The 11,878-nt window shown below is 44.6% G+C and overlaps 1 protein-coding gene across 5 annotated transcripts in view; it reads right to left on the bottom strand.

The window, feature by feature from the left end:
* Positions 1-131: 131 nt before the first annotated feature.
* The window catches only part of GJA8 (gap junction protein alpha 8), an 84,834-nt gene continuing 73,087 nt past the window's right edge, over positions 132-11,878 (bottom strand). Inside the window, exons 14-16 of one of the 5 annotated variants that reach the window (XM_049824537.1) lie at positions 8,995-10,003; positions 7,339-7,445; positions 132-4,912 (exon numbers count right to left, since the gene is read on the bottom strand). In XM_049824537.1, the coding sequence (XP_049680494.1) occupies positions 4,888-4,912; positions 7,339-7,445; positions 8,995-9,993 (1,131 nt within the window). In that variant the 5' untranslated portion in view covers positions 9,994-10,003 and the 3' untranslated portion in view covers positions 132-4,887. Of the gene's footprint in view, positions 4,913-7,338; positions 10,004-11,878 lie in introns of those variants that run through there. The other 4 variants (XM_049824539.1, XM_049824538.1, XR_007509047.1 and 1 more) reach the window with 4 other exon arrangements.

The following is an 11,878-nucleotide window of genomic DNA, read 5'->3' as shown; positions in this document are numbered from 1 at the left end:
TTCCTCAGCCCGGCTCACCTCCCTCCCCGCGGCGGGGCGGGGCCGGCGCGAGGGGCGGGGCGGGGCGGGGGGGAGAAGCCCCGCCCCGGGGCGGGGCCAGCCGCGGCAGGAGGCGGGGGGGGGGGGCGCGCTGCCCCCAGTGCCCCCTTCCCGCTGCCGCGAGGGACGGGGTCTCGCCCCAGCGGGAGAACCGCGGGTGGGCCCGGTGGCTGGGATTTGCCGCCGCTCCGCTGGCAGCCTGCTGAGCGGGCGGCTCTGGGGGAAACCCGGCCCCTTTTCCCGAGCCCTCTCGAAAGTCTGACCGCAGAGGGAGGCCGAGGGAAGGGGACCCGCTGCCGGCCGGGGAAGGCGGTGGCCGGCTGGAGGTGCAAGCGCCGTTCCGCCATCTTACCTCCGCTCTGACTCCCGTGCGAGAGTCGAGCGGCAGCGGAGCGTGGCGCGCCACGACTGCGCCAGGCCCGTCTTCCCACCTCGGGGGAGATGGGTCTCCCGCGTGGGGCCCTCTCCGTCCTCCCTCGGCGGCGGGAGCCGGGCTGGGGATGCGGGTCAGGCCTGGCAATTATAATGTATCGAGGAGCCGGGCCAGAGGGGAAGTAATAGTTCAAACAGGGAATTTCCTGATGCCTGTCGGTGTGAGGTCCGATCCTTCATGTCACAGTCATGTCCCCGCTTGAACTTAATGGTGTCGGTATCTTTTTTTTTTTCCTCCTAAAAACACACCTAACCCTTGCCGCTCAAAACTCTGTATTTGGAATAACATACGGGAAGAGAAAGAATCAAGCGGGGCTAGCTGGGAGTTTGACAAAGCACAGAGCCCCTGCTGATTGAAAATCAGGAACCTTTATTCATTACAACTCATTTCACTAGGAAAACAAATCTATGTTTGGTTGCGCCGAGTCACCGGATTAGTCCCACAGTCTCTTTGATTGTTTGGCTTTCTGTCTTGCTGTCAGTCACCTTGGTTTGAAATTTGTCTCTTTGTCTACAGCATTGCAAAGAGAAAGAGACATTTCAGCTTTCACAGGGAAATGAACTGAGGGAGCAGATTATCATGTCTGACCTGAGGCCTCTTTTTTTACAGCTTCTGGTCTTGCTGCCAATTAATGCAGAGCTGAGATCAGGACTTCCCTGTTCTTCCTTTCTGTATCTGTTACTTAGAAACTGATCTTTCCTAAAGCGGTGAGATTCCCGAGTTTGGAGGGGTTTGTGGTTGTCTTGTTCTGTATTGGTAGGTTGTGGGGCAAGATTAGTTGTGGGTTGCTTTTTAAAGACAGAAGTTAACCGGAAATCCTTTAAAAAATAAATTATACAAAGCCAAATTCTGCTCTTGTTTACACCTTGGCAACTCCACTCACTTCAACACAAGGTTAAAAAACAAGGCAGAGTTTGGGCATAAAGCTCTTTAAAATTTCTTCTTTGCATGTGTTTATAAATAGGCTTGAAACATGCCTCTGCTTAGCTGTAAATTACTGATTCCTGAGCCTGGGGAGAAACACACAGGGAAGAAGGTAATTCCTACTGGAAAAACTCAGATCCACCCCCTAGTCCCAGGACTTCTCCTTCAGGGAAGACAAAAAGTGTAAAAAGAAAATGGGAAATTTATTCCGTGTTGTTCCTCCTTAGATAGCTGCTGATGTGCATGTGTGGGGAGAAGGATCCGTGGCACTCCACAGGTACAAAGACAACTTCTCAGTTGTGAGAGGCGGGTAGTTTCATTAAACAGAATATAGGTGGAGGTGGCCAGAGAGGAGAGGCAGCACACAAGGAAGAAGGGCTGGTCAGTACGTTGGCAGGTTTCCGCTCAGTTCCATATTTCATTCTTCCCCACATTAAAGTGTGAATGTGGCTATTTTATGTTCAGTTTGTAGAGGGAACTGAAGTCAAGCCTTTCAAGTAAAGTGGAAAGGTGAAGCATATTGAATTAAGGCAGTTTGTTGGCCAAGGGTATATTTAGAAATAGCACAGGGTTCCAGAAAGTGCTACAGGACACTTTCATGACGAATAGGCTTAGCTGGCAGCTAGCCATCCATTATCTTTTCTCTCCAAAGGTTTTCATGAACAGGAGCTCTGAAGCTGGGAGTAATCCGACATCATTCTGATGAGTTCAGATGATGATGTTCACTGGCAATAGATGAATTCCTTTATGGAGTTGTCTATGACTTTTCTTTGAACTAACATATATGTATTGAGAAACTTACCTGACCATTTTTGTCCCAGTAATTCTTCATATGCTTAGGTAGAAGGATTTGGGGAAAAAAGCTTTACCCATGCTATTTCTGGTTCTCAATTCTACCCAGTAAATAGAGGAACCAGTGCATAAAAGTTCAATTAAATTACTTTAAAGTTGCTGACCTTCTTAAAATCCAGAAATACCAGATTTGGTAACAGGCTGGGTTTAATTCACGTCTCATGTTGGCTTGCCTTATCCTTACTATGAGGTACTCGGCCCATGAGATTGCAGGCTTCTTTGCTTCGGCCTTTGCCTGCAGCCTGCCTATAATCCAGGATTTTTTGGTATGCTCATTTGTAACTGTGTTTCCTTATCCCAATCATCCTTCAATCCAGCTCTCCCCTGAGCTTCAGGGAAACACCATAGGAGCCAACTTTTCTGTTTAATGTTTCCCCACAAATTTGTTGCTGTGTTGACTTAAAAAGTTTTTCAGTAGGCTGCTCCATGACTTTTCCAAGCAATACAGACTTTCCTCCTTGGAAACCAATAAATGGCCTGTTTTGCTTTTACTGTGTCAGGCTGGATCTAGCAAGGCGAAGGCCAACAGCCTTTGGGTTTTTTTGAAAAATGTTCTGTCAGTAGCTCTGTAATCACCATTTCTATTCAGTTCTGCTTCATCCCAGATCAGCAAGCTTTAAAATACCCAGGTTTTTGTTGGCAGAACATTAAAATGCCATCCTCTGCACTTTCAGATGGATTTAAAGGCACACTTGACACTGAAATTAAAGGGAGCTGGAAAGACCTAAGCCCCTTATATTTCCATGATTTTCTCTGTTGACAAGCATACTCTTTTTAATTTTATTTTGTTTGTAATCTTCTTTCCAAACCAGTTACACAACACATAGTTCTGGCCTCAAGCAGCTTTTCTAGCTTCCAAACATCAGTTGACTGTGTTTGTGCATCGGCCTCTGCTGCAATGCCCACTTAGTTGGTGTTGTCTGCTGGGACAGCCTAAGCAAATTCTACCAGAGCACCCCAGAGAGGCAGAAAGTGCCCCACACCCATTGTTCCACATGCAGTGGCTGCACTGCGTTTTCAACTTCCCATGGGATAGATAGTTCAGGTTGGAAGGAACGAGCTGGTCCAGCCTTCAGCTCAATGCAGGGCCAACATCAAAGTCAGACCTGGGTGCTCAATGCTTTTCCCAGTCAGGCTTCATCCTCCAAGGATGGAGATCCTACCACGTCTCTGGGCACCTGTTTTAGTGCTGAACCACTCTCCAGTTGAACAATTTTTTTCCTAGTCAGAATTTTTTAGTCAAAATTTTCCTTGCTGTTTTTTGTGATCATTGCTCCTGATCCTTTGCTGTGCACCTCTGTCAAGAGTCTGGCTCCATCTTCCCTGTAACTCCCCATTAAGTACCTGAAGACAGCAGTTAGACTTCCCCACCCCCTTAGCCACCTTCTCTCTAGGTTGGACAAATCTTCAGTGTCTCTTTGTACATCAAGCTGCTGAGAGAAAAACTTGAATTGTTGACAGAGACATGAGTCTTGCTCGTTCTACTGAAATAGGTGCATGCCAAGCTAGTTGCAAGTAAAGGACTGTGTGCCAGGCTACATCTTGGCAAGTCAATACACATTTATTTGCCAGGGTTACTACTCAACTGTATAAGCACATTTGGTGTTGGCAAAAACCCTTTCCCGAGCCATGTTAAAAGGCGTAGCATACACAGAGCCTAAGAAATGGTAGCATCATTCTGTTGGGGAAAAAAAATTATTCCAATACTTAGACAAGTCCCCTGATTTTGGTATGTTTATCCAACCCTGGCCCTTGGGAAATCTGGCATCACATACCATTTTATCACAACTGCCTCAGGCTTATAGGAAGGCTTTAGTCTAGCTCTCGTAGCTGTTCCTGTCTTTACTAAACAAAACTATGCCTAGGCTAGGATTACTTTCAGTTGTCAGCCTGAAAAGCCATTTTCTATACAAAACAGCAAACTGCCACTTTTTTTCGGCATTGTGTGACATGGCCACTCTTTAAATGTAAAACTGCACAGTCAGTGAGTTACTGAGTGGCAGGAGAGACTGGGCTTTCCTCCCTCAGTAAGTAGACTTCATGCCCACACAGACCTAGAGAGCAGAGATTCCCCCGAAATGTCTCCACTCCTACAGGAGGAGGAATCTGTACTTCATTGTGTTTCAGCACTCAGGGATCGTTGGTATCTATCGCACTTAGAGGAAAGAATCAGTATAACATGATAATTTGTGGGTTTACATTCACGAAGAGGGGCTTTTTTTCTGCGTGCTATAAGCAATTGTAAACTCTTTCATGGAGACTCTGGAAAATTTACTTGGAGTTTGCACTGAGTGGTTTAAAACAGAAGCCCAGCAATATTGTGCATTATACAACCCTCTCCCACATGCCTTGCAAAGCCCTTAAAATTGTTAGAGCTCCACCAACCTGCACCCCCCTCCAGCAAATGTCTTATTTAAGCATAAATGCTGCCCCAGAATGGATGCTGGGGATGGAGAAGGGGGGTCCATGTAACCACACTGTCACTGCTGCTTCATACGGCCAGGCCAAGGCTAAGGTGGGAGGGAGAGGTGAGGGATCAATGGAGTCTTTCTTACTCATGGCAAATCCACATCTGCGTTGATGTTGTCAGTGCAATGCAGTGTTCACATTTTCAAACTAATGCCCGCCTGGTCGAGGAGTTACGTATTACCCAAGTTAGCCATTCTGCCAGGAAAGAACAAGGATACCATGCATTTCAGCAGTGCTTTTCATCAGATCATTCCTACTTACTTTACAAACAGAATTAAAGAAGCCTCACAACATCCCTGTGAGGTAGGTGGAAATTCTTACACCCATTTTACAGGTGGAGAAAACAGGCACTGAGAGGTAAAGTGATTATCACAGCAAGTCAGAAGCAGAGCTGGAAGTAAATCTAAGATTATTATCCTAGGTCCACTGCTCTAGACACTAGAGAACACCAACTCCCACATGCTATTGTAAGCTAAGACACTACCTTTCTCTTCTACTTTTACCTCCTTTGGTGATTTTGACACTTGCATCTTAATGCTCCTTGCAGAGAGCCAGTTATTTATTTGCACAGAGAGCCAAGGGGGTACACACACCTTTAAATGATCCAGGCATGGCTCTAATTGTTCAATGACTTCCCCCTTCCCAAGAAAATAATTTTCCCTGTTCTTTATGGTTTGCGTACTTATTTTTCAAGTAGAATCATATACTGAATCCACAGCTCTGAGGCTGTTACGCAACTTCACTGGCAATTTCTTGAATAAATGCTTAAATTTGTCTCATTGAGAAGGAATAAAACACATTCATATGATATCACATCCAGAAATAGCAATAATCCTTTGCTCATCTGTAGGGCCTTCCATCCAAGGACCTCCCATTCTATTACTAACACAATGTATCGAGCCTCACATCATCTTTGTGAGGTAGAGAATTATTCCCAATTGTACAAGAAGGAAGAATGACTTGCTGACAGTCCCACAGTGATTTCATTGCAGAGATGAGGCTGAATGCCAGAAGGCCAGACTGTTAGTTCCCTGCTCAGTTTGCCGAGGAGGGCTGTCTTGATGCCGTGGCTCATACTTGGTGCTGATTTTCTAGCAGTCTGGCAGGGTACTTGAAAAGCAGCTTGAAAAAAAAAATCAACAAGCAGGTGACTGGATACAGGAGGAAAATGCTGGTTTGTTTCATTGTGCTGTTATGACCCGGAGGAAGAAACCACCTTTCCTGTGGCAGCTGTGAAAGAACTACAGGGTGTCCATTGAGTTCACTGCATATAGTGCATTTTACTGAAGCACTCCAGTGAAAAAGAATGACATACTCAACATCTGATGATTAAAGACTGGACCGCCCAGCAGCCATAGTGTGGACCATATACCTGTGATGAATAAGTACTCATCTGAATTAGTCCAGAGACCTAATGAATGTATGCATGTCAGAGATCAGGAACAGGGATGGTTATTAAAATACTTTGTATGTAAAAGGACTTGTCAAGTAATTAGAATTAAACAAGTGTGGGGGTGATTCATCGAGTCTGTTGGTATCTGGAAGGATCAGGTGCTCTGAAGATAGAAGATATCTCATACTGAACAGTTACAGATATATTTATTTTTTTTTTACCTATAGGCAAGTGCGTTTCCTACCCCTTTTGACGAGTGGGCTGGTTTATGCTTAGAACCATTAAAAACTCTCTTCTACCTTTCTGTGAAGAAAATAAAAAGTAATAGATCCCATCTCATATAAGTGTAGTGATTTTGCTGTTCATCTGAATTTTTGCCCTTGCTTGAATTCTGGTAGAATACTGGGCACAGTGGGCCCTTTTCTTGCTGAAAAACATTCTCTTTCCTCAGTTGCCTTTCATTTGTGTTAACTGTTCTCCTGTTTCCACGTCAAGAGAGTAGATAAATGGTAGCCTCCAGATTCTCTCTCTGCATGTTCCTTCGCATGTGTTGCTTTGTCATATTCCTTCCCAAAACTGAGGAGGTACCTTCCAGTCTTCCTTCACAAGGGAGGACAACCTAACAGCCTTTGGCCAGGGAGCAAAGATTTTGACCTCAGGTGGCAAACCTTGGGAAAATATGCAAGCCCAAGAGGAGCAAAAGGATTAATATTAAAAAAATAATAATAAAAAAAAAAAATACGTGGCACCGCTGTGATGCTGAAGAATCCCAATGCACCCTACAAACTTTCTACATATGTATAGCTTATTCCACTTAGCAGTGAAGTCTAGCCACCTTTGCACTCATACAGGGCAGCTGCATAACAAGGCAGGGGAACTCCACCAAACAGGTTAGATCAGCAAATGACAGAACTGACTGTACTGGTGGCTGCATGGGCTGGGATGCAGCAGGACTGGAGGTATGAGCCCAAGCCTACCCAGAGCTCTTTCAGACACCCATTTGACTTCAATGGGCTTGGAGTCAGCCCTACTACAATGGGAGACCACAGAGGGTCTTTTCTAGCTAATGGCGGGATGAGTTTTATGCATTATGCCAAAGACTTTTTTTTTCCTGACCTGGATTAGAGCCTGCCCTGGGAACAATGGGATGGGCTGCAGCCCAGCAGAAAGAATTTGCTGAGCTGGCAGGGTCTGAGGTTTGCAGAGCAGAGCAGATGAGAGTGCATACCTGCACTTTTCTGGCATGAGGCTCAGTTTTGGGGGGACACAGCTGTTAACCTGAAGTTTTTTGAATGCATTGCTGCACTGTCTCAGCCGAAAGATGCTGCTGTAGTCCTAAAATTAGAAATCCACGGGGATTTAAACATTTGCAAGCACATGCTTTTCTGCCTTTTGTAACAAAAAAAGATTTTGCTGAGGCTCTGGGAGTTCTCTACAGACCTGTTGGCACAAAAGGTCTAAATCATATTTTTGAAGGCCTTGTTTTACTCGAGACTTTGGCATTTAATAGAGATGTAAACCACTGGATGGCTCCCATCTGTCAAATTAAAAACAAAGGATGTCAAAAGACTATTATGATATCAGACTTTTCAAACTTGAACAACAGTTTTGTATTTAGAGGTTTAAATAGTCACGTAGTTACCTAGACCCCAGGTTTAGGTACACAGGTGCCTTCAGGACTCTGTACCTGAGATTTGCTGAGTGCCTGTAAGTTTGGGAGCTCCAGGAACTGAGCACATGTCAGGATCATGCCATGAAGGCTTGTGTTTGGTTTCATGCTCTGGCTGCTGTAGCTGTTTCCTCCTTTCACAGAAGCCTTCCCACGCTTGCTTTGCTAAATTGAGTTGCAGATCTTTAAATCACAAGACTACAAGTAAAAAATAGCACTTGAATTTATTCTTTCCAGTGCTCTGAAATAGGCTCGGGGCTGGATGACCCTCTTGGGAACAAATAATCCATCTGTGGGCATCTGCTAAATCCTAGTAGAGAGCTACTGTTAACCTTGCCCACTGTCAATGTCACTTGAAGAGCAGAAATATTTTTGACATAAAGGAAAATATTTTTACCTAACTCAGATTTGCATTCACAGAGAAACTGGGGACATTTTGACCCTTATTTTCTGAATAGAGAGGGGAAATAGTGCTTACTATTTTAGTCTGTTGATGCTAAGCACAGAATTCACTTTGTGAATTAAATAACTGCAATTCCGTGCCAACAGCAAAGGGGAGATCTGCTCAGCATGCCATAGGTGGAAACAGAAAAAGAAATACTAGATACAGTTGTTGATCAGTCATCCCCCTTGCTGGCTGCAGAGACAGATCGTCCCCATGTTCCTAGAGAAATGTGGAACACAAAGCTTCCAGTAAATACGTTCACAGTGGTGACATTTGGGTTTCACTGCCACGTTAGGTTTGAAAAGACATCAGTTATGTGTACAATGTAGCTATTACTGTAAGGAGTTAGCTGGCATGTGGAAACAGGGAAAATGTTCCTTTTTAAATGGACATACAGGGCAAATAAGGCACAGTTACCATGATAGTACCTTTCCAGTTGAGAATCTCAAGAGGAAATAATATTCAAATGGCCATTTTAGCACTTTGCTTAAAAATATCTTTTGATTTCTTTCTCTATCTCTCCTTTTCTCTTCAACCTTTTCCTTCTCATGTGCTCCCCATATCCTGCACCTTCATACAGTCAAATCATCTGACCTGGCCCGGCTACTGGCTTTACTTAGCCTGCTGAGGGGTCTCATATCAGTGGTGAGTTCAGCAGGTGCTGAAGGCCCTTCCACTTCATCGCTCACCACCTCCTCCACTGCTTTCTTCACCCCTGGCTCTCCCTGAGGTCCCAGCTGCTCCTCTTCTTGTTCCGCCTCTGCTCTTACCTTCTCCTCTTCCGGTTCCTTCGCTTGTGCATACGATGGTAGCCTCTCATCAAATGCCCTAGAGAGATCTTCCAATGGTCCCATCCCAATCTTCTCCTCAAACTCATTGAAGGCTGATGGAAGGGGACTGGGCTCAACCCCTACTTCTGCGAGAGGGAAATAGTGGGACACTGGCTTCTCTTCTTCCAGCAACTTGTAGCCTTTGGTCTTTGGGATGGAGGGGACTGTGATGGCATGGAGAGGCTTCTCTGGGACCTCCCCCAGCTGTTCCTCCACCGGTCTTCTCAGAGCCCTCCGGATCCTTTTGAGGATCAAGTGACTGATCTCCACCAGGTTGAGGAAGAGGGACACGGACGCCACCACCAGCATGAACATAATAAAGATGGTCTTCTCCGTGGGTCTGGAGACAAAACAGTCCACAAGATTGGGACAGGGCCACCGCCCACAGCGGTAAAGGGGGAGAATTCGGAAGCCGTAAAGGAAGTACTGACCTACTATGAATCCCACCTCAAAGAGGGTTTTGAAAATGATGTGGAAGATATAGGTTCTCAGGAGGGTGCCCTCCAGGCGAAACTTCTTGGTCCCGTCAGGGTTGTTGCCTTTGTTTTGATTTGGAGCCAGGGGCAGCTTCTCTTCATCCACCTCAGCTTGCTGACGCCTCTCAGCTTCCTCCCTCTCCCTCCTCTTCTCCTCCATGCGGACATGGTGCACGGCATGCCCAAAGTACATGAGTGAAGGTGTGGATACAAAGATGATCTGCAGGACCCAGAGCCGGATGTGGGAGATGGGGAAGGCCTCATCATAGCAGACATTCTCGCAACCAGGTTGCTGGGTGTTGCACACAAAGTCTGACTGTTCATCTCCCCATACTAGCTCGGCAGCTGTTCCCAGGATCAGGATGCGGAAAATGAAGAGCACTGTGAGCCAAACTCTCCCGATGACAGTGGATTGCTCGTTCACCTGCTCTAAAATGTTCCCCAAGAAACTCCAGTCACCCATTTCTTACTGTCTAAGGAAAGAAAAAAGAAAGAGAATGACCACAAATTATGCTAAATTTAAAAGATTTCAGGTTTTCCCACTGATGTCTTTTGTTGCTTTCAACCAGTAAGTATTTCCCTAATATGCTTTGAGAACAGAAAAAAGGTTGCTTGCTTGCTTATTTGCCTGATCACAATGATTTATTAGCAAGAGAAGGGCTGGAAAGCCAGAGCAAACTGCTTGCTAAATTCTTTCTTCCCTGGCTCTAAATGGGCAATTACTTTGCAGCCGGGGAGGGGGGATTTATTTAACTCCTTGTCCAGCTGAGAGTCTTCTGTGGTGCCTTGTAGGCTCAGTTGCATGAGTCTGCTTAAATTTTGTACACGTACAAACACTCACCAGCAGTACAGTAGAACAGATTTATCAGCGTGCAGCTGCAGTGGTTAGAAAAGGGAGTGAAGCTTTCAAGCACCCAAGCTCTTCTGCACACATGGGTCAAAAAGATCTTGAATTGGTGCCCATCTTGCACCTATACAAACCTGAATGCTCTCTAAGGTTGCATATATTAATTCTACATTAGAAATCACTCTGTTAGGTAAGAATAGCAATTACAACACCATTATTACTTCAGTAATACTGTATAAGCTTAATAACTACCATATATACTAGTTTTGCTATATAGTATGCATGATATACAGTATAATGATTTGGTGTTCTTTGGGCTATTCTTTGTATCCTCTTCTGAAGTCAGTTGCCACACTGACTTTGGAACCAACCTGGAGAAAAACACAAAGCTCTATAACTGGGACCTAAAATACTGTTTTCTCTCTCTAAAATGTCAGTGCTATATCAGGCTAACACAGAACTGGAAGCCAGCTGCAGGAAAGCTAAGAAAGTAGTACATTTTCAAGTAATGTAAGTCAAACTTCACATCTGTCATTGTTTTTGCATGATAAGAAATTATTCCTAGGCCAGGACTTCATCCTGCGTATCCTCAACTTCCTACTATATAATTTTAGGCAAGGGAATATCTATGAATGAGGGAAATAAAGAGCAAACTTGTTTGGATGGGCTGATTTAACATGCCACAGCAGTCTGAAGTCTTTGAGGAATGCAGAATATTACAGTGATCCAGAAAGACCAACTTGTGGACCATGACAAGTGAAGCAGGGAATAGCTGGTCACAGGGATCTAGAAGATCATCTCTTAGATACTACCTCCATCTATAGTTTCCTAAATGCAGACATACATAGACAAGTGCTGGGAAAAAGAATGTACAATCAACTGCATGGAAAACTGAGTATCTAAACTTCCCTCCTCCTTCAGATGCCACTGGGATATATTTGTAATGCCATATATTACAACACACCATTGCATACCAGGCAGTTTCAACTACTGTGTGTACGTATTCACACATAGAAAACCACACAAAATATTGAGATTTCTATGGCCCCGGGGAGTTACACAAATTTTCAACAACAGCAAAAAAATCCTTCTGATGTCATTTTTCTAAACCAAGATGGACTAATTTTCCTTGCCTTCAAACCTTGTAAAATTTTAACTCCAGACACCCATGTTAGAAACCGAAGAACAGAACACAGTCCTTCAGCTTGCACAAACACCTTGCATGCATAAGCGGCAAACGTAATTTAATTGCTACTTTCTCAGTCATTAAAGTTGTGTAAAAGAGTGTGTTAATGTCAGCACTTACATTAACAAATCTAGCAGAAGATTATGCTGTTTACATACATTATCTAAACTGATTTAAACATTCTCTTTCTGCAAATTCACAGAGCAAAGTACACCCAACAGTTACCAGTCATGTGCAACTCTGTAAAAAACATGACTACACACAATATAAACTTCATTGTCCCCCAGGCACCGTGGTTAACTCCATCCTTTTCTT

The sequence above is a fragment of the Accipiter gentilis genome, chromosome 21 (genome assembly GCF_929443795.1).
Source record: "Accipiter gentilis chromosome 21, bAccGen1.1, whole genome shotgun sequence".
NCBI lineage: Eukaryota > Metazoa > Chordata > Aves > Accipitriformes > Accipitridae > Astur > Astur gentilis.
Note: the sequence above shows the minus strand (reverse complement) of the source record. Positions and strands in the feature narration are given on the sequence as shown.